Below are 22739 nucleotides of genomic sequence, written 5' to 3' on the forward strand. Positions count from 1 at the left end.
TTGGCAACGGTTTCTTCTTTTTATACGTATTGGTCTTAGGCATACATCGTCCTCGTTTTGATAAAGGCAGAATTGAAGCCTTGCGTTTCACCCGATCTAAATAAGCAGCTTCCATTGCGCATTTTTCGCGAGTATCCCCTTTATATTTTCAGTATTCCTGTTTATTTTCGCCAAATTATCAATATTGGCTTATTGGCACTTTCAATTACAGATGGTGAACGTAAAGGAGTTTGCACGTGAACTTTATTAGTATTCTTAGTTGGTGTTTTTGCAGATTTATCGGTTTCATGATTAAGTTCAGGGGGAAGTTGAGATGTAAGGTTTGTGGTCGGTTTATTACTTTTGTTAATAGCTTTAATTTATGCTATTACAGGTTGATCTGCTTCTATATCTTCAGCGTCAGTAGCGTAACTGTCGATTGCAGAAGGTGCTGGAGCAACAATATTGTGGGTTCAATTATTTCCAGATCTTCAGCTTCAGTGACATTATCGTTGATATTATGTGGTATAGAGGTACCAAGAGGCACCACAAGGATCAGCCCGATAAGTCACTTCCGAACATTCAAACTCATCGTCCGTGAATTTGTTTCTAGAAAACGGATATATTCCTGGCGCAGAAAATCCCGATTTGATGTTATTGATAGTATGTGAAGCATTATATGCAGAGGTGACAATACTTGCAAGATCGTGAATAGTTATTGTTTTGCCCGGATGATTAAGCAAACAAATATTTTGCGCGACTGCGAGCTTCGCCTTAAAAATACTGTTTACTGCATCGTCGAGAGGTTGAAGTTTATGCGTACAATGAGGGAAAAATGTCAATGAATGTCAAAAATGTCAATGTCTTTCCAGATCAACCAGCTTCAATAATGAAGCTGGTTGATCTGGAAAGAATGGTGTTTTCAGGTTTTCGCAAAGATAATACTTGGTGCCTTTTCATAAAGTTTTTCATCCATTAAATGCCCGCACTCTTGTTATCTAACCATTTTTCAGGAAACTTATCTAATGTACAGCCTTCTCGGCGTCTTCTTTGTTAACATCATTTTCTTTTTTCTTTTTGTAATTTCTTACCATTGTGATTCACAAATGTAAAATAATATAAAATTAACTTATTTAATTTATCAATTATTTAAAAAATAAATAAATATCATTTGTTTAAATAGCGGGGGGCACTTTTGAACATTTTATTCATAGCTGCCCCACAGATTTTTTTCAAATCTGCCCCAATACGGATGGTATTCAGAAACAAAATTATGTAGACGACCAAGAAACTTGTATAAAAGGCCAGAAGGGCCTTCACCAGAACTCATTTTATTTAGAGCGGGTAAATGGGCGTGGTAAAATAAACGATCCAGTCTAAGATGTTAATTACAATTTAATAATCACTGTAGTCACAGGAATAGTTCGAATACACAGCACTTTCACACAAAAATCAACTAAGATAGTTTAAACAAAACGGCAATATGGCGGCAATCACAGCGATTCGTCATAAGTGTGGTAAACGGGCGCCGTCTCGTTCGATCGTGTCGTTCAAGGTGGCTGCTCGCCTCACCTTCGACAATGACGCTTCGCTAGGTTGACAGCTTGTCAACCTGATATAGGACGGAAACGCCGTCATGTATTTAATTAACTTATATTGGTAATACACTTACTATATTGTACACAACACTATGAAATAGTCAAAACTCGAAAATAATACTTACGTTTTCAGTAATCCGTTTACAATAAAAAATAAAAATATTTGGTTTCGTTTCCGTAAAGTAACCGACGAAATTTTATTCTGTTTGACACTGAAATTGACGTAAATTGACAGACGTGTAGTTCGGTGTTACCAGTATTAAAAAAGTAGTGGAGGTTAGGAAAGACAAATGATGCGTTCGTAAATTCAATAATTCAAAACTGCCTCTGCCTCTTCTATACTGCACCCCTCTCCCCGAAATGTCTCCTTTATCTTGAACATCTTCAGCGAGGACAGATTTCCATACATTAAATTTTTCTAGATATGGTTTATATTGTGGTTTAGGAAATCGAGGCAATGGACCTACGATAGATATATATAAAAGATATTTGATTTTGTCCGAAGATTTACGTATCCTCGAATGTACTATGAAATTCATCAAATGAAACCAGTGGTAGGAACTGGGCCAGTATTTTACCCAAACATAAACCAATGTAGTTTTAAATTACTTACCATCGTTTTTACAACTAAAATTACACCTGAATCGGGAGTTTGATGGCATCTTCACAAGCCAAATAAAAGTTAACGCGATGCACAGCGAACGATTCAAACAATTTTAAATTTTTATGCAACTTTTATGTACTGTATTATACTAAAATTATCTTTAAGAGTTAAAATTGGTCTCATACTATTAAAAATATTTTATTGTCTATGACAAAACATTATTTTCATATTTTAATATTTTGTAACATATTGGCAACATTTAATGTGGCCATTTTTCTTACACCATGGAATCATTAGATTTTTTATATGGCAACAAACAGAAGTATTTTCGAAATAAAATAATTTCGTCATCTAAAACATCCCTAAATAAAATAATAAGCCCTATTAAAAAAATAATTAAAATATTTTTAGATCTTAATGTTTACTACTATGCTAATGTCATCTAGCGAGAGCATAAACAACAACAGTTTTAAAGTTTAAGTAAGTTTAGGGGCATTGAACAAAAGACGGTAAAGACGCTATTTTTTATACATTTTGACCCTGTGGCGAGCCGTCGAAGCGATCGGACCTCCTCCGCTTGGAATAAATCAAAGAAGAATATTTCCTGCGTTTAATTTCATACCTTCGAAGATCGATAGAAATCCAAAATCTGACATTCATGACGTCAGCAATGAATCAGCAATGAATCTTGTTTTTTAAAAACAAGCTGGGACAAGCTTCGACATGTATTATTATATTAAGTTTTTTTTATATTAAATGAATAATTCCTTTGTACATTTTAATTTCACTTTCTTTAAAATGTACAACATGCAAAAAAGTTAAGATGTGTAAAAATATATCTACACAAATATGTATGTTCTAGATTTTGTGTTTTTAAGATTTATCGTAATCAAGTACTCCTTTTAATCATATATACATATATAATGAATAATAGGAACTATTCTTTGTTTAATCCACAATTTTTTTTAGAAAATTTAATTTATAATCAACAAAATAGGCAAATATTTTTTCTTATTATGCGCTCTCATGAAAAGCTATGTATTTTGTGGATAACATTTTTTACTTTGCACCCGTCGAATTATAAAATAGTTTTCGGTTAACAATACAACAACGCCTTACGAACAAAAATAAAACTCAAATAGCCATATTTTACCGATTACCGACTAACTATACCATAAAATAGAGAAATACGTTGTAAAGGTTTTATAATTTCAACCTAAACTATGCCTTCTTGTCAAGTAATAAAGCGTAACTCTTTCGTGTCTTCTCCATCCTACGTGACATTGGCGAAATAATCTGTGCCCTGTCGGCACAACTAAAAGCCATTAAACTAAGAATGAAGAATGATTTAAAGCGTAACTCAGATTGTAATAACTTTCTCTTGAGACCTTGCACTATGAAATCAGAAAAAAAAGAAATGTATACTAACTTTTGTTCCAAATTCAAATTTATTTCGTTAGTAATAAAGCAGAGAATAACAGACACAGCAGTTTACTTACGCCACTTTACATTTACGATATTAACAACAGAGTATCCGGAACAGGTTGTAAGAATAATTACTAACAAATCTATATATATATATATATTTGTAATATGTTGTTTATTGAAACAAAAACTGTAGTTGTTGCTCTGTAAAGAGAAATTTATTTTTTAAAGTTTAATACAATCACATATATAAACGACTACTTATATACCTAGTACAAATTAATATGATATTATTTACTAACCTGTAAAGAGAAACAACATTAAAAGCTATTGCTTCAAATTCTATTTTAAACAATCGTTATTTCTTTTCAAAAAATCTTGCTAAACTTAAAACGTACAAAAACCAGAGAGCCTTTTTCCACAGATTAAATTATATAATGAATATATGAATATATAAATTATACAGAGTAAAAAGTGCTGCCACCATAGATAATATATTATATTAAATAATGAGCAAGTATCTATAATTATCTATTAAATTAAATGAAGAGTAAGAGCTTCATTTACATCTCCCTCCCCTCCTGGTTTACAAAATTATCAGGCACTGGTATAAGTTTTGTAATGTGAAACAGGTTTGATTCTAACTTTTTGTATCCAGTATTTACTTTATAAATTGAATTAGAAAATTTTTCTAAAATTTTAGGTCCAATTTTTAATTCGTCTAGCTTTTTCCTATTTAATCTGTTACCATTTTCCACATATACAAAGTCTCCTACTTTTAGTTGGGTATTTATTCTGTTTTTATCAAATTGTTTTTTATTATAATTGTGTGAATTTATTGTTCTTTCCAATGCTATTTTTCTATCGTTTAATAAATCATTTTGTGTCTTTTGTTCTTTTAACTCATCCGGTAAGATATTAATGACTCTTCCTTCCAATAAATATGCTGGGGAAAATCCTGTTACAGTGTGTTCAGTTTCATTATATTTCTGGGTGCATTGATGGGCAATAGTTGTCCAAGCTATTTAACCATTTTTTTCATTAATTGTACACCTTATCTTGTTAATTAATGTCTGATTTAATCGTTCATTTAAACCATTTGAAAAAGGTGCATTTACTGCAGTGAAAATGATAGGTATGCTCTCCTTTCTTAAAAAGTTTTTAAATTCATTGGAATTTATCCCCGGATACTGATCAGATAGAATCATTCCAATTTTATTATCAGGAATAACTTTCTTTATGAGTTTTATGAAATCTTCTGCATTCTGTGTTTTTGATGTTAATATATAGGCATATCTGGTGAAATGATCTACCAGAAGATGGAGATATGTTTTTGTAGAGCGGGAGCCACCAAATCCACCAATGGTATAGAGACGATTTCAAACAGATAAGTAGCGGGACCCAGATGTGACATCAATCCATATTTAAATTTAGTTCTATATTTATTTTTTATGCATATTTCACAGTTCTCACAGATTATTTTTATATTATTTATTAAATTCTTTGCAGTATAAAATGGTTTGATTTTATTTTCTGTTTGTTTTACTCCTATATGGCAATATCTATAATGTACATTTTTTATTAATTTTTTACTAAATTCCTCAGTGAGAATAATTTTCTCTTTTTTCCCTGTCTTTTTAAAGTATATCATATCTTTTAGTATTAGTTTATCTTTATATAGTTTTAAGTCTTCATTTTCATCTTGATCATGTTTGATGTCTTCTAGTTTAATAAAATTTATAATTTTTAAAATTTCTTCTTGGTTTATGTCTGATTCTAACACTGGGTTTCTGCTCAAACTGTCTGCTTCTAAATTGTTCTTTCCTGGTGAATATATGACTTCAAAATTAAATTGCGATAAAAAATATGTGAGATCTCCTAGTTCTTCATCTGTCCTTGCTTTAATATTTAATTTTTCTAGAGGTTTATGGTCTGAAAACACTTTAAATTTTTTTCCTATGAGCCAATGCTGCCAATATTTAACTGCTTCTTTTATTGCTAGACATTCTAAATAAATAGCTTTTTTCCGCTTCTGACTTTCATTCAATTTCCTTGAAAAATAGGCTTTTCTTCTCCATTTTCCTGTAACTGTTTCAAAATAGCGTCGGTATAAATATGTATAGGTAATTCTGGGTCAAAAATTTCTAAAATAGGTTTTGAACAAAGTAGTTTTTTTATCTTGTCAAAAGATTGTTGACATTTTTCAGTCCATATAAATATTTGATCTTTCTTTAATAAATTGTGAAGGGGATCTAATATGATGGATATGTTTGGAACATATTTTCCATAGAAGTTGATTTTTCCTAGAAACTGTCTAACATTTTTCTTTGTTTTTGTAACAGGAAAGTCTTTTATAGGTATTAAATTATCTTTTAGTGGAGTGACTGTATTATTTTTTATTATGTGGCCCAAATATTTTACGGAGTCCTGTGCAAAATGACATTTAGAAAATTTTAGTCTAAAGCCCTCCTTTGAAATTGCTTCTAATAACAATGATAAGTGTTCAATGTGGTCCGTAAAGGTCTGGGAAAAAACTAAAATGTCGTCGATGAAATTGACTGTAAAATTTGATAATTTGTGTTTTCTAATAATGCTACTAAGTATTCTTTGGAAGATCGCAGGTGAAGTTTTTAATCCAAACGGTAGACAAGTCCACTGAAAATGATTTTCTTGAGTAACAAATGCTGTTTTTTTCCTATCTTCTATTCTTAAAGGTATTGACCAGAAAGCAGAATTTATGTCTAACGTTGAAAAAAATTTACAGTTTCTTGTTTTAATCATCAAGTCCTCTATAAGTGGGAATGGTTGTGACTGAGGAACAACTATTTTATTTAAATCGCGAAAATCTATGCACAATCTACATTTTCTTCCTTCTTCTTTTTTATAGGCTAGTGTAACAGGAGCTGCAAAAGGACTATAAGATTCCTCAATCAACTTATTTTGTAATAATTTTGGAACTTGTCGTTCTATTTCTTTTTTGTCTTCAAAATTGCATCTGTATGGTCTTTTGCTACAATATGTAATAATAATAATAATAATAGCCTTTATTCAGACAAAAAAAGAAAATTTTTAGTTTACAATTAGATCACACTGCATCAACTGTCTACATATAGTCTATAATGTCTGTATGTCATTTATTGACAAAGGCCTCCTCCAACTGTCGCCATTTTTCCCTGTCCTTTGCCAATCTTGGCCATGTTCCACCAGCTATGGTCTTGATTTCATCAACCCATCGTCTGAACGGTCTACCCCGTTTTCTTTTCTTGTGTCCGGTATACCAATCCATAACTAATTTTGACCATTTTTCCCTCCCTCTAATTGTGTGACCTGACCACTTCCATTTTAATTTCCTTATTGTTTTTACCACATCTGTTGTTCTCGTTTCTTTCTTTATGGTTGCAATTTGGATTTTGTCAGAGAGTCTTTTTCTTTTCATCTTCTTTTCATCCTTTTTTCTGAGTGCCCATGTTTGACAACCATAAGTAAGATTTTAAATTAACATGGTTATTTTTATTACTAACAGTATTTAAAACGGGATATTTACCATGTTTTTTATTTTCATTTGTATGGATGTTATAAAGGTGAAATTACAGCGAAATAACATACCGACTGAATATACGAAATTGCTACACCATTGCCTAGAGACCAGTTACTTTGTTTACCAAGGGGAGTACTACTTGCAGATAGATGGTGTGGCAATGGGGAGTCCAGTCGCTCCTCTAGTCGCCAACATCTGGATGGAACATTTCGAGGAGATAGCCATGTCAACGGCAAAGGCTGTACCTACAATTAAACTGTGGAAGAGGTATGTAGATGACGTATTTGCCATCATAAAGGGGGACAGTGATAGTGCAACGAATTGCTTAAATCACTTAAACAGCATCCACAGCAAAATTAAATTCACCTGTGAAATGGAGAAGTCCAGAAAAATAGCATTCCTTGATGTTGAAATTGGAGTACGTACGGACGGCTCTGTGAGCCATACTGTCTACAGAAAAACAACGCATACAGACCGATATCTTCATGCTAACTCACACCACCATCCTTGACACTTAAACGCTGTAGTAACATCATTGACCAATCGCGCCTACGACCTTTGTGATGAAGACCACATACAACCTGAACTAGCACACGTTAAAAAGGTCCTACAGCGGAAAGGATATAAAGTGGGAAACACAGCTACACGGGATCATAAGTTACTGCGGCAGTACAGGGTTGAAAGACAACCAGCATTTATGCCATATGTTAAAGGAGTGACAGATAAGATAGCTAGAGTCCTGAGCAAATATGCGGTGAAGACTATCTTCACTCCTTTCAAGAAGATAGGGCAAATGTTGCGTTCACCTAAAGATAGCTTTCCCTTGGAAAAACCCGGAGTTTATAAAATCGATTGTAGTTGTGGTAAATCCTATGTTGGACAGACGAAGCGTAAGGTATCTTGTCGTATCATATCAACAACATATCAAGGCGGTAAAAAACAATGATATCAAGAAATCAGCCATCGCGGAACATCTTATGGAAGCCGGGCCGAACCATTGGATCGAGTTTCATAATGTTCAGATACTCGCGACAGAACGCCATTATATACCCCGAGTGGTACGAGAAGCCATTGAAATTACTAAATATAGTAATTTCAATAGGGAAGATGGGTTTCAACTGTCGAAAGTATGGAATCCAGTGTTAAAGTTATGCAAACCCTTGAATAATAATATAAAAAATTCGCGAATCGATACGGTGAGTTTCGTTTGTAAAACATGGGATCGAGTTTCGAGTGCAAATAAAACATATAGTAAGGGTGAAAGTGACAGTGGTAGTGGTAATCAGTGTTTACGCAGCAAACGTACGAGAAAGGAGGTAATCCGATATGGACACTTCTAATGCCGTCAACATCTACCCGCAAACGTCAGTCTCGTGAACAAGACATTCGTAGATAATGTCGAAATATCGAGCTCCAACAAATAAAAATAAAAAACATGGTAAATATCCCGTTTTAAATACTGTTAGTAACCATAAGTAAGTATAGGAAGTATACATTTGTCAAAGAGTTTTCGTTTAATGTTTAGCTTAATTTCACTGTTTTTCATTATTTCTTTTAAACTCCAATATCTCTTCCATGCATTTCCAATACGTCTGTCAATTTCTTTTTTGGTCAAATCTGAGGGGGAGATTATTTGTCCTAGGTATATATACTCTTCAACATATTCTATTGTATTGTTATTGATACTAATTGGTGTTTGTTTCCCATTTGTCATGACTTTCGTTTTTTGTGTGTTCATGACTAATCCTACTTTTTGACTTTCTCTATCTAGATCGTTCAGCATTATTTGCAGGCCTTCACTCGTCGCCGAAATTATTATTAGGTCATCCGCGAATCTCAGATGTGATAACTTTTGACCATTAATGGACAACCCACAATTTTCCCAGTTCAGTTGTCTGAAAACTTTCTTCAAAACAGCCGTAAAAAGTTTAGGAGAGAGAGGGTCGCCTTGGCGTACACCTCTGTCTATTTTAATCTCCTTTCCTTCCTTTTCTAGTTTAATTTTAGCTGTGCTGTTCTCATAGATGTTTCTTAGTATCCTAATATATTTGCATTCGACTCCTTGGCTCTTCAGTGCTTGCCAAATCTCTTCATGCTCTATGGTGTCGAAAGCTTTGCTGTAGTCCACGAAGCAGCAATAGAAAGTTGAACTTTTTACTTTTTTCAAATAATTGTTTTATTACATATATGTGGTCTAAAGTCGAGTATCCGCTTCTGAATCCTGCCTGTTCTTTTGGCTGGCTTTCATCTAAACTATTATTTATTCTATCCAGTATTATTTTTGCAAAGACTTTGTAGATGTTCGATGACAAACTAATAGGCCTATAGTTATTTATGTTATCTTTGTCCCCTTTTTTATGTAAAAGTATTATAGTCGACGTTGTCCATTGGTTAGGTATATTTTCGGTTTAAAGCACTTCAATGAAAATGTGTTGTAGAATTGGTATTAGATGGTCTTTATTAAGTATGATGAACTCGTTGGTTATACCATCAGACCCTGGAGCTTTATCTTTCTTTTGGGATGCTTTATTTATTTCTGCAGGGATTATTTCTGGTATAATGCTTTCTTCATTGAAACCTGTCTTTCGTATGAAATGATTTTTCTTCTCATATAGTTCCTTGAAAAAGCTACTAGCTATAGACAAGATTTCAGGTCTCCGTTTCTCTTGTTTGTGGTTCTTATTTATTAAATTTGGTATCTAGTTTTATTTCTCTGAAAGTTGTTTTATAGCCTTTTTAGTACCACCAGATTTTTTAATGCATTCTTCAAGCAGTTCCAACCTGTATTTTTGTCGATCCTTTCTCATTTGTGATTTTATTTTCTTACTCAATCCAGCTATTTCTTTTCTTATACTTTTTGACTTTTGCGGATATGGTATAAGTTCTGCTCTGGATCGTAAAAGCTCTTTACTTTAATTTCCAACCCATTTTATTGTTTTATTTTCACCTTTCTGTTCAATCTTACTGTTTCTGTACAAGAGTTCTTGAAATGTATTGTACTTATGTTATATGTCAAAGCCTTTGGTATTTTGTATGAAGTGTTGTAATTTTTGTTGTAATGTTTCACTACTTTCCAATGCTATGTCATTTATTTTCTTTACCATAAAGGGTCGACTCTTCTTGGTTATATCTATATTCAACTTTGCTCTCATCATTCTGTGGTTGCTGTTGAAATTAATTTTGTTTATAACTCTACAATCATGAAATTTTTTATATATATTTGTTAAGAAGTAATCTATTTCGTTTTTGTGGAAGCTGTCTGGATGTATCCATGTCCATCTATTATTTTTACGGTTCTTGTACAGACTGTTTAGTATTGTTAAGTTGTATTCATAAGCCAGTTCTATCATCATGTTACCATTCCTTGTTCTTTTCCCTGAGGAAGTATATGGACCTAGGACAATTTCCTCACCATCTCTTCTATCGCCCGTTCTAGCATTAAAATCGCCCATTACTATTAAATTATTGTGTGTGTGGGTTTTGATAGCCTCTGATAATGTATTATAGAAGTGCTTGATTTCTGATAGATTGGAAGTCTCTGTTGGAGAGTAAACTTGGACAATTGACCACATTTCGTTTTGGGGTGGAAGTTTTATATTAAGAATTGCAATACGTTCTGATATACCGATAAATTCATGAATATATGGTTTCAATTTTTTCTTAATTAAAAATCCCGTTCCATGCAGGCCTGGTGTTTCTCCTTTGTAGTATAATAAAAAGTCTCCATGATCATCTATGCTTTCTCCTAGATGTCTTACTTCAAGTCAAGTCAAAAGTCAAAGTCAAAAATCTTTATTCAATATAGAAGTGTTTGCACTTGCTTATTGATTGTCAAAAATCTACCACCGGTTCGGAATTTAGCACCTCGGACCTGAGAAGAACCGGCGAAAGAAACTCAGCGGGATATATTTTTTTTCATTTTTTTTAACCATTTTCCATGTAGGTACAATGATAAGTATATTTTAGTTGTTTGAAACAGCCTGGAGGCGATCATTTCATTCCCAAGGTGTGCAGTCAACTAAAAAGTCATTAGTGTTGTAATATCTTTTAGCACACAAACGCTCTTTAACGACTCTTTTGAATTTTATAATTGATTAATTTTGAACGTTTTCTGGGATCCTGTTAACCAAACCTGGGAACCTGGGAACCAAAAAAATTTCAAAGATCTTGCTAAGAGTTGGTAGTACAGAGATGGGCCTATAGTTGTTGGGGTCTGATGTACTACCTGATTTAAATATTGGTAATACTCTACTATGTTTCATGAGGTCAGGAAACACGCCACTAAGGACACATTTATTAAACATAGTGACAAGGTAGGGTGCGATTACATCAATTATTGAATTGACTACCTTGACAGAGATCCCCCACAGATCGGCCGTTTTCTTAATATCTAGTGATCTGAAGGAACTTATTACATCACTTACACTTACTGTATTAAATTTAAAGCTAATATTACATTCTTCCACATGGTTTTTTAATAATGATTCAGCAACGGTAGGAGAGGAATTTAATGAGTTAGTTGTCGATAATGGAATGTCAGCAAAAAAATTTTCAAAAACAGTTGCAACATCCCGATCTGAGGAAAATAAATTGTTGTCTATAGATAAGCTAAAGTCGGAGATGTTATTTTTGACTCTTCCAGTTTCACAATTAATAATTTTCCATGTCATTTTAATTTTATCAGGCTTCGCATAGTCCTATTATAGACCAACGTATATCTTTGAGAGCCAGGATTAATTCTGCTAGGCTTTCATTTGTTCTCAGCGAGAGAGTATTATATGTTGCAATGTGCATTATATCTTCTTTTTGATTGGCTTTTGTGGAAAGGGTACATTTTTAACTTTGAATTGAGGTAGTTGGAGGGTAGCGGTCTTCTTCCCCCACGGTGACCAACCGGATTGGGGTGCTACAATATGTATCTACTAATAAATCAATGTGTGCCTCATAGCCTTTCACTACGCCTACATCATATTTGTCTTTTGCAAAGAATGATTTGTATTTGTTGATTAATTCATTTATTTTTGATTGTTGTTGACTGTCTAAATTATTTTCAGAAATTATGAAGTTTGTTGCTTCTATGTGCTCATTAAAGTTAACTTTACACTTATCATCTATATAGCAATCATTTCTCACCGTTCCTTTCTTAACTGTATTTTCATCAAAGTAATTATTTTTGTTTTCATTTTTATCACTTGAAATATTAGCATTATTTTTAATTTCTTTCTTAAATTTTTGTGTAATTTCTAAGTTTTCCAATCCGATTAAAAAGTCATAATCAAAATTTTGTTCATCTATGACAAAAACATTCATATTTCTTTCTATTTGAAAAATCTTTATCTTTAATGTTACTAGTCCTATAGGTTTTTTTACACCATTAATCGTTTTTAAGTTTGCTTGATTATTATAATTTTTGTATGGGTTGTTTGGGAATGATATTAATCTTGAGTTAATTATACTCACATTAGATACTGAATCATAAACCCCCCACGTTTCTATGGAATCATTTATTAATAACTTGGTTTTGATTAATGGTGGAATTATTAGTTTTTTGGATCTATTTTATTTAAACTTATTTCTAATTCAGAATTGTTTAAACTTCTAATTGGCTCCTTTCTAGAGCGGTTATCATCTCTATTTTTAAACCAACAGACAGATTCCGAATGATACCGAACCCCTTTCTTTTCTTTTTCACAAATCCTACATGGTCGGTCTTTTAAACTTTTTTCTTTCATTTTACTTTCCGAATCCATTTAATTTTTTTTCAACAATCCTTTTGTTAATAAAATGTTCCAAGCCTCGAATATTACTAAATAAATCTTCAGTGTCTTTTATCTTATTTCTATCTATTTCGTCTGCTATAAAATTAGATAGTCCAGTGACAATTAAATCAATCAAAGTAGATTTATCAATTGACTTGTTAATTTCTAATAAAAGCCTTTCTTTCTTTAGAGCATATTCTAATAACGAACCCTGTCTATACTTAAATAATATAGCATACCTTATTGGTGACCAGTTTTTGTTTACATATGTTTCACAAAATTTTGTTTTCCACATACACCACTCTGAATTTATTGAATATTTGATAAGCATAGAATTAAACCAGTCTTGACAAGAGTCATCTAAAAATAACCGAAACACTTGTATCTTTTGAATATCTTCACTTACACCTACACGAATGCATTCAGCTTCGAAAATATCCATCCACTGTGTAACACTTGATGTATTTTTTGTGAATTTTTCTATTACGAACTTTTCAGATAAATTCTTTAAATTAGACTGCTTAGATTCCTTCTTTAATTCAGCAAAACTTTCAAGGATTCTTGTAAGAGTATCTGTTGAGGTTTCATTCGTAAAAACCTGTTGCGTTTTTGATGTACTCGGGTTGGGTTTAGAATAATCCTCCACGATTTTGGGGAAACAAATTGTTGTATATGTTAGAGAATTGGTCCTTGATTACAACAATACCACTCGCGTCCTGCGAAACTGCACCATTTTCGAGAAAATTAAGAAAAACTATCATAACCTATACACGCGGAAATATGTCAAATAGATCATAATATTACTATAAGAGCAGGATAAGTAACTATTTTGTATAAGTTCGACAAGGATGCAATATACATAAGGTGCTTGTAATATGTCAAAACGCTAAATGAATGTGTCAAATATCACGAATGTGTTTTGACGTTATTCATATTTAAATATGTCGTTCGTTGTTTCTTTTTGACTCGCGTATTTCGAATGAGTGCTCATTTTGTTTGTTGTGATTTATTTCGATGATTTTGCTAGAAAGCTTAGATTTATACATTTGATTGTATAAAATTGACACAAAACCGACTCTGTTAACTCTGACTCAATATGGTCTTGTCGGACTTACCCCTAGAGTGTTTTTTAAGAAACCGAAGGCGCGAAGGGGGTGCAGCACCCGCCTGCTGTAACAAAGCACAGGCACATCGTGATTACATACATACATTACGAAAGGCGAAGGTGCTGCACATCCCGTAGCGCCGAAGGCCACTGAGTTTCGAAATTGTTAATAAATAGCCTGATTTGAGGTTAGAATTATATGATTAGTTTTTGCCAATATCTCAAGAACGAAGCAAATTCGTATGATGGGAATGGTACCAGCGCATAGGGAGAATACTCATATACTTCCCCAGAGCCCCTCTACCCCCCGCTCCTGGAGCAGATTACTAAACCGCAACCATGTACTCTCCTCCAGTAAATATCCCTTAAATTGCATATTTCCATCTTCATCCGCATAAGTATCGCGTAATTCTGGTGTTAATGAAATCCATACTTGTATTTTCTCGTGCCTTCTTTGTAAGGTTGCTTTTACTTTTTGAAAAATTTGAGTTTTTGTCAACTCATTATGCAGTTTTACCGGTTGTAATTGTTCCGGGATTAAAAACAGATTTTTATCGGCATTCATAATTGAGGTTATGCATATTACATTAGTCTTCGGGTCTTCACTCGGTTTGACAACAAATTCAAATTTCAACTTTTCCATTGTTTCCAACAGCTATAAATAATGTTGTTTTGTAATATCTTGTTTATTGAAACAAAAACTGTAGTTGTTGCTCTGTAAAGAGAAATTTATTTTTTAAAGTTTAATACAATCACAAATATAAACGACTACTTATATACCTAGTACAAATTTATATGATATTATTTACTAACCTGTAAAGAGAAACAACATTCAATCAACAATCGTTATTTCTTTTCAAAAAATCTTGCTAAACTTTTTTTTTTTTTTAATTTTGGCTTTTATTTATGCCAAGAGGGCACAGATTATTTCGCCAATGTCACGTGCGATTGCTAAACTTAAAACGTACAAAAACCTGAGAGCCTTTTTCCACAGATTAAATTATATAATGAATACAGAGTAAAAAGTGCTGCCACCATAGATAATATATTATATTAAGTAATGAGCAAGTATCTATAATTATCTATTAAATTAAATGAAGAGTAAAAGAGCTTCATTTACATATATATATATAATAACAAGTCCTAACTGACTGATTCATCATCGCCGAGCGTAAACTATTGAAGTTGGGCCTTAAAATTTGGTGCGTAGGATCGTTTTATTGAATAGACACCCACTAAGAAAGGAATTTTGAAAATTCAATCCCTAAGGTGGTGAAATAGGGGTTGTACGTTTGTATGGAAGTCCGTCATTTTTTAAGTTAGGAACATGAAACTTCATTTTTGAGATACTTATTAAAAATGAGTAGATACGTATTTAAGCGTTTCTAAATATTTTACCCCTAAAGAGGTGAAATAAGGATTGAAAGTTTGTAGGGAATACCGTAATTTTTTAAGTGACATGTAACATGAAACTTTATTTTTGGTATACTGATTAGAAATCAGTAGATATAAATTTAAGCGTTTCTGCATATTCTACCCCTAAGGGGGTGAAATAAAGGTTAAAAGTTAGTATAGAAGTCCGTAAATTTCTTAAGGTAGAAATATGAAACTTTGTTTTTAGGATAATGGTTGAAAATGTGTAAATACGTATTTAAGCGTTTCTGCATATTTGGGTAGAATATGCAGAAACGCTTAACTAAGAGGGTGAAATAAGAGTTGAAAATTTGTATGGAAGTCCGTCATTTTTAAATTAGAAGTATGAATCTTTATTTTTAGGCTACTAATTAGAAATGAGTAGATATGTATTTAAGCGTTTCACCCCTATTCCACCCCTAAGGGTTGAAATAGGGCTTGAAATTTATTACATAGGTCTTGAAGCCCGTCATTTTTTATGTTAGAAGATAGGCGCGCCAATAATATTACTGAGGAATTTAAGACCTCAAAAATTATGCAACGGCACCAGACAAATATTAAGGGTTCTCTATCGTAATGTCATAGGTTACAGTTATCACTGTACTAAAGGAGGAATAGTGTATATTCCACGAAAATCTTTGATACCATTAGAATACCCCTTTAATTTCAAGAGAGTACAGTTCGCGCTTAAAGTATGCTACTACCATGACAATTAATAAAGCACAAGGTCAAATTTCTAAAATGGCCGGAGTAGATATAAGAGAAGACTGTTTTTCGCATAGACAGTTCTAAATAGCCTGTTCGAGAGTGAGCTCTGTAAGCACTAGTAAGCACAGGTATATCTAGCCCACGAAAGGCCAACCACAAATGAGGTCTTAAATTAACGTCATATTTTAAATTATTCTGTAATATAATCAATTTCTGTATAAATATACAACATATAATACCTGACTTACCTATATTGTACCTTGTGCATTGTTGGGAAAAATATGTAAGAGCATACATACGTTTATATTTACAGAGGTTTTTATATGGGGACAAAGCACCCATGTAACATTTTTAATAAAAGAGGAAGTTATCATTTCGATATGTATCTTTGTCATTTAATTGTAATTTCGCATATTCTATATCTATGAACGCAGAAGGAAAAAGAAAGAATCTATAACGGTGAAGGAAAACATCATGAGGAAACCTGCATGTGTCTAATTTCAACGAAATTCTGCCACATGTGTATTCCACCAACACGCATTGGAGCAGCGTGGTGGAATATGCTCCAAACCATCTCCTCAAAGGGAGAGGAGGCCTTAGCCCAGCAGTGGGAAGTTTACAGGCTGCTTATGTATATTGATTTCATATAAAGCACCCGCACTGAATAAAAAGGTTCATTACACAAATAACTGCCTACCACGAGAATCGAACCCACCACAACTGGTGACGCATCCAGTTACATTAATCACTAGATCAACGGCGCAGTCATCAAAAAAATCATATAAATAAAAAATATATAAAGTATAAGTAAATACTACTCTAAAGATTCACTGTTCTAAAGCAACCATTTGTTGGCCAAGAATTGGCTTATATTGGCGCGTGGGTTGGTTAAAACCTAGAAAATCGTCGTTTCATAAATTTAGTTGATTATTTTATTATTTAAATAAAAATAAAAAAACATTTGCTTACCGAAATTATGATATTCAGTCCGATACATTTACTTTTCTATAGTTTTGACGGCGTAATTCCCATGCATTTATTTCTATTTGTATTGATTACAGGTCCGCCAGTGGAAGTGGGCGTCACAATGCACGTGCTCTCTATCAGCTCCGTCTCCGAAGTGCTCATGGTACTTGCCACTGTCAACTTATGCTTGTTTCATTAATTGTTCGGTCGCAGTAAGTTCGACCAAACAGCCCAAGATACAAGGCTGTGAGCATGTCCACGCTTCATGGATCTTTAGTCAGCCAACCTGTGCTTTTATGTGTACTTAGATCTTTAAGCCTGTATAAAATAATATACTACTTATAACATTGAGTTAGATTTTAAAATTTAGATGCGATATGATTACCGATTATATTAACTTTTTGTCATTTTATTTCAAGTTATAAAACTCGTTACAAAATGACAATGAACATACGCATTAACTTTAGAATGACATCATATTTGATTGCTTATTAAATTAATATAATCGTGTATGGAGAGGAACTAAGGGGTTAGGCTTTTTTATTTAATTATAAAGTGTTTTTATATATATATATAAACACTTTATATATTTATTTATTTATTTACGCATAAAGGTTTACAACACAAAATACTTATAGTTAGGGAGGCGAGGTAGCTAAATGGCGTAATTCAACGACGCCATCGAGACCTATCAAAATCGAAAGATAAAATAATTTCGAAAAGAAAAGCTCGTATGGTAAAAACCATTTTAGCGGTGGGTTTAGCGTGTACGGTTTTTCAAAAATGATAAAAAAATCAGTTACTTGGGCATTCTCGAGCGCGTCAGATATTCATACTACGTATGCCCCAAGTGCCTCTGATATCAACGGTATACTAATCTGCCGGTTTGCGTGGTGGGGGTAGGCATATAAAGTAGTCAAAATTGCAAAAAATAAATTACTCGAGCGCGTCAGATTTTCGGAAGGGGTGTTAAGTAGGCCCCAAGGAAGCTCCCTTTAAAAAAACTGACGATTTCGGCGTGACGATAAGTAACGATGAATTTTTGAAAATGCAAAAAAAAAGTTTTTTTGAAATACTCGAGCGCGTCAGATTTTCATAGAGGAGGTTTATCTCGGTATCCTGAAAGCATATTTCCTTAATCTGACAAAAATTATGGTGGGTTCTCTCAATCTGACCGAAAAAGGTTTTTTGGATTCTTTTTTTTCCTTTCTTTCTCCTTGATAAAACGGGAAATTTAAGAATGACAAAGCGATAGATACAACCAACGTAACCAACCATGTAGATGAAATGTTGTACGAATTGTATTATTTATTGTATAAAAAAATGAAATGATATAAAAATTGTATTATAATTGTATTGTTATGTATGACCTTTACATTTTTGCTCAATACAATTCATCTTCTTCTTCTTCTTCACTGGAACTTTCATATTGTGGCTCCTCATCCACAATTCTTTCCTGCTGAGTGCCTGCAACATCCGTAACAATTATTTTTATTCAGTAATTTTGTTGAGAGAATATTATAGAAGTACAAAAATTTACCTGAATCAAGCGTCTCGTCATTGCTGTCCTCAGTGTCATTCTCGTTGCGCAGAATATCCAGCGATACAACAACATTTTCATACACATCGGACAATTGATTCCCGATAAACCACGTGAACTCGAATTTATTATTATTTTCATTCACCCATGATCGGTTGGTGCAAGGTCAGTGATGTCGGATTTGTAAGCATTCCTCCACAAATTGGCTATGTACCGAGTTCTGAGGCGATGTTGGTATAGCTCTGACTGGCATGGGGGTAAATTGCAAGCGTCGTAGTTGCGTACTTCCAACGAGAACGGCTTCGATGTGTCTTGCACCTTGTATGTTCTATTAAAAATGTCGAATCGAGCTTCGTTGACATCAGCGAGTTTCTTCAGTCCATACATGTGACATATAAAAGATTGAAGCGTGGGGAAAATTGTTTGGATATCACAACGATCGGACCCAACATCAGCGAGCGCTTTTTGAAAGATCTCAGATTTTCTCAAAATATCAAAAGGTTTCTTTTTGCCTCGTTTATACAATGCTGGATTAAAATCGCATCCTGTTAAAGCGTGGAAAGCAGGCAGTGCGCGTGAAAGCATTGAGCCTAACTGAATTGACAGTGCCGAAACATCTAAATAGCGACGTGCATTACCGACTCCGAGATCCATCCACACTCTAACCGATTCGTTCAAATGCTCCACATTTGCCAACATAATGACCAGAATATCTGTGTCTGATGTTCGAATGATTGTTGTAGAACCTTGTGGCAATTAACAGGCAAGGAAAACTGTCTTCATGTCGGCTTCTTCGTGACTTAAGCATGAGAGCTTATCATCGAATGTTCTCTGCACTATTCCATCGACGACTTTGAAGACGTAGCACAAGTCGTGGTTCAAATAGATTGATTTGTTGCAAATAATAACGGCCATCTCTTGACTATTCCAATGATACATGAAAAACTTGACTAGAGCTTCTTTGAACTTGATATTTTTAAGTCCTTCGCAAAGTCTACTAATCGGATTTGCTGAGGACCGCTGATGTGGTAGTCTTTAGTCCGTCATTCACACTGTTGCGGAGATTATGCTCATAGTCTTTAATGGAAGGTGTAAAGTACCGATCAAAAACTATGGCAATTTCATTTCCTTGATTTTTTACTAAAACTGCCAAGAGTTTTTTTGATACATTTCCAAACGTTCGAGGCATGTCTGTCATGGTATTTAACAAGAAGAAGCCATCGATGATTACCATGTCCACATTAGAGGGTTTTTCATTGTCTTCACTTTGATCTTCCAACACTTTCACCAGCACCGATTTAACAGTTTTGTTTATAGAACCATCTATGTGACACAAAGACAGTGGAATTGGCGTTATTGGAAAACGGAGCATCTTTTCAAGATCAATTTGCGCGTCTAAAATAAAGACAACAATCGGCCAAATAAGTAACGCTGGAGACGAACTTCAAGTACTTTTCGGCCGATCTGATTTTTTTTTTTTTTCTTCATGCTCGCGAAAGTCAGTACTGCATTTTTTTGTATTTTTGCGTAAAATCTCACAGAGTTGTCATTGTATTCAGCAATAAATTTGTCTCGTAACTCCGTTCCCTTTGTTACTGCGTTCAACAAGCTATTCGCTACTTCAGGAGTTGCAGCTTGTCCACTCGAGACGTTAAACAATTTATCAGCATCGATTGAGAAAGAAAATGAATTTTATTGTCTGACGAATACCTTCCACAAAATCTTAAAGTTGCTTCTTATCTTTCTCCATACACTGTGGATTTTGCTCAGCGGAGATATCTTGGTTCTTGTTCAGTCCTGCTTGTACTACTACTACTGTACCGTACTAACTGTACGTGCGATATTATTCGCGTTCGAGCTCCGTGATTTTTCGCCCAGCGCTGTCTAGCACCAATTGAATTTGTCAGATTTGTTATTCCGGTAAGTCGGCGTGCTGCGTCACCATTGATGATTTGTTCCAGCGTTAGGTCAACCGGAATTCGAGAGAAAGCTTTCGGAGTCCTTGGAATCCCAAAAAAAACCCCGAGCCAATTCAGATCGGAGGCCTGGATGTGTTTCATCGACGTGCAGCAATTGATTTATATAGTATGTCAGCCATCGACTATAGTTTTGTAGATTATAATGAAAGAATAAAATTACGTTTCTTCCAAGAGCGTAAAAGAACAAATTCAAATCTCCTGTTCTAAAACTGTGAACAAAGAAGTGATAGAGATTGACAAAATCGGTGTACATCGCGTAAAATTGGCACGTTTTTCCGTGTTTACCTTGAAGAGATTCTGCTGTATATTCTTCGTACCATTGGATCAACTGCTGAGTTTCGGCGTTGTCGAGTTGCGGAGAGACACCTTTGTGTTGCATGAACTCGGCGAGATAATCTATCACCGATTTTGAAATCGTGGAATGTTTGCGATCAAGGAATGACTCGAAATGTAATTGCTCCAACGCCAAAGCCATAATTGGATGTAATCGTTTACATCTATTGTAAAAATTACAATCCCGGAAATGAACCCAACGACAGATCCACTCGCAATCAGATTAGTCTCAACCATTATATTAGTCAATCCACTCTCTTCTATGAAGGTCCCAAGCGCTTTGAAGAAAGCCATCTCAATATGGAAAGCCCCCAAATGAATAAAAATGTTGTCGAATTGGGGGGATTCTTGAGCTTAATAACTCATTCAAGCGATGGCCAAATCATACGTCATTTGAATGTAGGAGGCTTCGCATTCAGCTGCAATTTCTTGACTGATTTCCAGAGTTATCAATACAGTCGAATGATTGGTTGGAAATAAATTAATCGGTGTGAGATACGAGACTTTCTGGACTGGTGAAATGTCAATTGTAATCATGCTTTGATAGCAGACCCACATGGGAACATCGTCAACGTTGAGCTTGTGTAACAGCATCCACGCAGTATCCAGTTGGATAGATTTCGTCAAATTATCAGGTGGGTAATTAAGTTGTGAAACATAAAGCTCATTCCATCCTGAAATCTTCATTTTTTTTGTAAATGGTCGTAACTCAAATGTGACCTTTTCGAACGTCCTGCGTTTTATCCTCCTGCGTACAGAACTCAGCGATATTTCTGCTGTACTTGCGTGAGCAGTTGCATTGGTGGTGGAATTGTCTTCACGGAAAATAGCTGGTGATATGATTGCCTCTTCATTAGGAATGATATCTTGAAAAATGATCCCCACCGTGTCGTGCAGTGTGTCTTTAACATCGAGTATGTCAACAAAGCGATCAAAATTATCAAACGCGACTCCATTATTCAAATCAGGGCGGCGTGCAATGTCCTCCGGACATGCGTATGTCGAATTTATCGTTGAATATGTCAATTCAGTCTTCAGTTCTTCGAGTGTCGTATAAGAGCAGCAATGCCCAAACTTGGATAGTAACTCGACAATTTTTTTGCTGTTGCATATGCTCTTCACTGCCAACCCCAAAGAAACGTGTTTCGATGTTAAAACTCTGCGACTGTACGTAGCGTTCATCAGATCTTGTCCGAGAGAAAAAATCGTGAGTTCGTTGCGACTTTTTTGAGTTTCACGCTTTTTCTTTGATATACGTGACGCATCGCCTAAAATTAATGCCTCCAGGAAGCAAGTCAAAAGCTCTGGTACGGAATTGCATTCTCCTTTCAGTAAATCTTCTGCAGAAAGGTCATGGGGTAATTTTGTCGTGGTGTAGTTCACAGTTTCCTCTCTTATGTCTTTTGCAATGGACCGAATATTTTCTTTCATCGACATACTTTTGAATAAATCCTAGTAGGTTACAACGTCGACGTCAAACGGAGCAACAATTTTTTTCTTTTCGGCATAAATAATCTTAATCTTGCGATGGAAAGTTTCCATCAGTTTGTTTTTCAAGTGACGATCGGAGATTGCTGTGGTCTTGATAGAATGTGATAGCGGTTTCGTTTCTTCTTTAACGAAACGTACGAAAGTGTGAAGAAAGAGTGTGACGAGTTACTAATTTGTAACTCGTCATACTCTTTCTTTCTTTTGCAAAAGTTCAAGATTACAGATAAATAATACTTACTTCAAATAATACTAAAACAATGTATTTATTTGAAATATTTTTTACATTAGCAGCCTGTAAATT

The 22739-nt window shown here is 34.2% G+C and overlaps 1 protein-coding gene across 1 annotated transcript in view; it reads left to right on the plus strand.

The window, feature by feature from the left end:
* The window catches only part of LOC125075685 (gamma-aminobutyric acid receptor subunit beta-like), a 79429-nt gene that overhangs the window by 28240 nt on the left and 28450 nt on the right, over window positions 1-22739 (plus strand). Inside the window, exon 2 of the mRNA XM_047687394.1 lies at window positions 17191-17258. Within this exon, the coding sequence (XP_047543350.1) occupies window positions 17191-17258 (68 nt within the window). The remainder of the gene's footprint in view (window positions 1-17190; window positions 17259-22739) is intronic.

This window comes from Vanessa atalanta, chromosome W (assembly GCF_905147765.1).
Source record: "Vanessa atalanta chromosome W, ilVanAtal1.2, whole genome shotgun sequence".
Lineage (NCBI taxonomy): Eukaryota > Metazoa > Arthropoda > Insecta > Lepidoptera > Nymphalidae > Vanessa > Vanessa atalanta.